Genomic DNA, 4483 nt, shown 5'->3' with positions numbered 1-4483 from the left:
TTTGCTTGCCTGTTTGCCTGGGTTTGTTGTATGCTTTGAGTGATCTGGCAAAGTAACAGTGCCGATGTTTAAATTGGATTATTATATTTATGAATGTTGCTTGACAGTAATTAGAAACTAGATTCTGTTTAATCTGAGTTCATCCAACAGTCCTGACCAATAGCAATATATCAAAAAATTGTTTGATACTGACAGTGGTTTTTATCAAAAGAAAATTATAAATCTTACAATATAGATTAAGAGCCTAAATATGTTATGTAAACAAGTACACAAAACTGGTTTTCCAGGAGGGGAGCCTGAGAAATAAAAACTAAACATCCAAGCATCTACGTTAAGACAGAAATGCTAAAGATACCATCATTATTCAGTCCTTGGTTATTACAAACTTTATATGTGAGGATTTTGAATTGCATTGCAGATCAAACAGGGAATTTAGAAGTAAATAAATAGGTGGTGAAATGGCATTACTAGCTAGTTCTTTCAGTAATCTTACTGTCTGTTTTAGAATGAGTTTACAGAGACCATGATCGATGATGCCAGTAATTCATTCCTTAGGAACAGATTACTTTAATATGACCTTTTTTTTAATAAGGACTAATCTAGTCCCTTTCTATTAATAAACCAGTAATCAGATTAAATTGCTTATCCAAATTACGGTGTTGCTGTTTATGTCATTTTTCTTTGTAAAAAGAAATATTTGCTATTTTCTTGCATCATGGTGAGTCTCAACAAGTCATGTTCTCAGCATGAGAACAACTCACTTGTAATTCACACAGCCAGCAACACAAATGTAAACAATAGAGTGAGGAGAGAAATGCATGTTTTCTAGTTGAAAAAGCCATCAGGTAAAGATGTCAATATTAAGCTGTATGCTCTGTGCTGATGGCAAAGGCTTTTCTAGTTTCAAAAACACTACGTCATATTTAAAGAAACTCTTTGTTTCACAGTACGGCACGGTCAGACTTACAGAGGAGGTTTCATCAGGTGGTGCAAAGCAGTGAGCTGCGACTAATGCAGGAGGCCTCCACTGTCCACAAAAGCTTAGCCTGGCCACTGCCTTTCTGTGCAACTACTCCAAAGAAGTTTCACATTCTTCCCTTTTCTTGGATTATCCCTGGTAGATAACAGAACAGAAGGAGAAGTTGTAAATGATGATGCTGATTTTCTGTGATGTTTTAGAATTTTTCCTCTGCCTGTAGTTTTATGAATGGCAGCAGAGGAGTTGAACGAAGCCGTTCAGTCTGTGTTTGTTATGTTAGGGTAATATAATAAACAATATTTAGAAGCTGTGCTTCTAAATATTGAATTAAAGTTTGCAGCCATCTGGTTTGTATTGGCACTTTTCTTTCTGCAGTGTGGGATGGTTGCTTACAGTGCAGGTAATTTATGGTAAGCTTCATAGCGTGGAACTGGGACATTGCATACATCACGGACAAACAATTTTACTCAACTAGATCAAATTTATTTGTTTCTCAATGGAGAACCCAGGACTTCTGTACAAAGCAAATAGTGGTGGTGGCAAGGTTTAAGTGTTTTGTGGATAAAAACTGTCGGCACAGCATTTGTTTTTAGTTTGTTAAGTTAACGATCACCTGCTAGAGCCTTCTTCAGTTTTGGTCGCACAAATGACTCAAAGTCTTCTGGCGAGAAATACTCAAATAGATGCTCCAGAAGTTGTTTTGAGCTCTCTTAGGGTTTTTTTTTTCATGCGGGAAGTGATCCAGATTCACCTCACTGTTTTGTTTTAAAAAACAGTCTAAAATTGACTAAATGTAATGTTTGCCGTTCCCAAAGTAACATCTAAAACATTTTAAACTGCCTTTCTTTAATCCCACCCATGATTGTCCTCAGCCAGGACATTCTCAATTATTTTAGGTTGCTTTTCATCACAGACAAAATATTTAGACATTCATTGTATTTAGATATTTAGATTAGACCCAGTTTGCCTGTGGTGCTCAGTGCTCAGAGTTTGTTGCTGCAGAGGATGACTTGGTTTGAAAAAAGGATGCATCTGTGTGATGGACTGCAGTCTAAATGGCCAGTCCTGTGGGACGGGAAGAGTAAACCACAAGGAGGATGTGAGCACTTCCCCCAGTGGCTCTTGTTCTCTGAATGTGCTCCTGCTGCAATGGCATGTTCTACGTGTTTAGTCATGTCTTTGCAACAGACTGAATATCATATTAAATGTACATTGAGGGAATTTGTATCAAGAAATAACTAAGGTTATTCAAGAACCTTGAATAACCTTGTATTTTCATTTTCATTTCTTTGTGCTTGATGTTGGTTCTTCTGTCAGAAGTAAATGTAAGACATCACACACTAACACTTATCCCAATATCACAGCTGGAAAGGAAAACCTATAAAGAATAACTAACCCCAACGATTGTTATTTCTATTAGTTCGAGCACAGCAGATACTCCTTCTCAGGGCAGAAGAATTCAGTGTTGAAATGAACAAAGGAGGAGCTTGACAACGGACCACCAAAGGGAGGGGCACAAACTGGTTTGGCAGATGAATCTCTGACAAACATCAGAGCAGGAAGTAGCTGATAGAGGTTTGGTTAGACTTTTCTCTGGGATAGTTTTGGATAGCTCCTGGATACAACACCATGGATAACTTCCAGACAGTACTGCGTTTCTTCATGAACCAAAAAGCCACCATTGGTTACAGTTTTATGGCACTCCTAACTATAGGTGGGGAACGAATTTTTTCAATGGTTTCATTTCAGTGCCCATGTAACCATGAGCAGAATTTCACGTATGGGATGACGTTTCTGCTTGGTCCAGCTGCAGTGCTTTTTGTTTTTGGTCTGTTCTTCAGCAGCAGGCTGTGGAGGCTCTACACTGGCTGCTGTCTTAACCCCATGAAGCTTTGCCCTCGCGGGAACTGCCTTGGCTGTTTTAGGGTGTTATTGAGCATTATTACTGGTGCTTGTGTGGCCCCTGTTATGTGGCTGTGCGTGGCCTTGCTCAATGGGACCTTTTATGAATGTGCCATCAGCGGTCTGGATGATAACCTGGTTGTGAATCTGTTTTGTAAAAACAAGACGTTGCAGTGTCGGGACCAGCTGGCCCTGGTTCCCTGTGGTAACTCTAAACTCTCCAGTGATGAACGGATGAAGCTGCTGATGATGTTCAGGGCTCAGTCACAAGTAAGACACACCAATTCCACACATCTAGAGGATTTCACTTAATTATCCCTAACCTCCTGTGCATCTGAAAGAGCTTTGTGAAGTCTGAAACTTATTACCCAAATTCTATCGTGGCTTTGAAAATTTGTAAAACAAATGTTGTGCAGCAGTCTAAACAACACAATAGCTTTTAAGGGCAGGAGTGTTTTCTACACAGGGAAGTTATTTTAAATGTAAAATCTGCTTTTATTGTGGGAAGTGTAAGATCCAGTAAAACAACTACAGAGTGACTCCAAAAGCCTGTGAGTTCATGGAGATAGTGTTCAGAAAAGTGACAGATAACAATAAATAAATAAATATAAATACAAATTACTTATAATTTAACTCCAAATAAGCCATCGAGTCTGTCAGATGAGCTGTTAACTGAAAACAGAGAAACATATATTACAATATTTATTTATCACAAACCCATGAGATCTATGGATGTACATGATGGAATTTGATGATGTCTGTTTTTTTCCAGGCAGTAATAAAGAATAAAGTGAGTTAATAATGTTACATAGAATATTGGCAGATAGTCCTAAAGTTTTGCTACCATAGCATTCATCAGCTGATAATTATTGGAAAATATGCATGTCACTAATTGACAGAATGTTTTGTTTTCATTACATCTGCAGATTTTGGGCTGGAGTATCATAATGGTTGCTGCCATTGTAGGTCTTTTGGGCACTTGCTGCAAAAACTGCCGCTCCCAGGTCAGCTACCTGCAGCTTACGTTCTGGAAGCGTTATATTGAGAAAGAGAAGGAGCGCTTTGATGCCTTCACTGTGGACTATGCAACAAAGCTGGCTGAGAGAAATCTGCAGAGCTTTTTTGAGAACAAAGAACCTGATCCCATGCCATTTCCAAACCACAAGGCATGGGAGGAGATCTCTGCATACTACACTTTCTCCAGGAGTGAACAGTATTACAGTACTCTGCAGCGCTACATAGAGCGGACAGACAGGGATTTTGCACCAGAAAATCGACCCGTTTTGGACATGGAGCATGGGATAGAGATGACCTGAACAACAACCCACTCAAGAGAAAAACTAAGGTCTGCTAACAAAATGGATATTAAAGACACTCATACAATTTACTGACGGTATTTAACATTTGCTAATTATACTTGATCATTTCCCACAACCAGCTACAGTCAAGAACAAATAAACAGTAAACATAACTATATAGCTTTTTGGATGGTAAAGTACAAAATGTGTGAAATTTAAATTGAATTTGAATGTTAACTTTGAATTTCACACATTGTTGTACTTTACAAGTCACTTGTCATTACTTTACAAGTAATGACAAGTG

The 4483-nt window shown here is 38.4% G+C and overlaps 1 protein-coding gene across 2 annotated transcripts; it reads left to right on the top strand.

The window, feature by feature from the left end:
• Positions 1-2234: 2234 nt before the first annotated feature.
• calhm5.1 (calcium homeostasis modulator family member 5, tandem duplicate 1) lies at positions 2235-4448 on the top strand. 2 transcript variants are annotated; one of them, XM_015058769.1, is made up of 3 exons: positions 2608-2693; positions 3047-3151; positions 3808-4448. In XM_015058769.1, the coding sequence occupies exons 2-3, from the start codon at positions 3116-3118 to the stop codon at positions 4195-4197; spliced, it is 426 nt and encodes a 141-aa protein (XP_014914255.1). In that variant the 5' UTR covers positions 2608-2693; positions 3047-3115; the 3' UTR covers positions 4198-4448. The 2 variants fall into 2 exon arrangements, with proteins under 2 accessions (XP_014914253.1, XP_014914255.1); XM_015058767.1 differs by having other exon boundaries at positions 2235-3151.
• Positions 4449-4483: the final 35 nt, after the last annotated feature.

Source organism: Poecilia latipinna, unplaced genomic scaffold (assembly GCF_001443285.1).
Source record: "Poecilia latipinna isolate Pla-1442-1.1 unplaced genomic scaffold, P_latipinna-1.0 Scaffold1571, whole genome shotgun sequence".
Lineage (NCBI taxonomy): Eukaryota > Metazoa > Chordata > Actinopteri > Cyprinodontiformes > Poeciliidae > Poecilia > Poecilia latipinna.
Note: the sequence above shows the minus strand (reverse complement) of the source record. Positions and strands in the feature narration are given on the sequence as shown.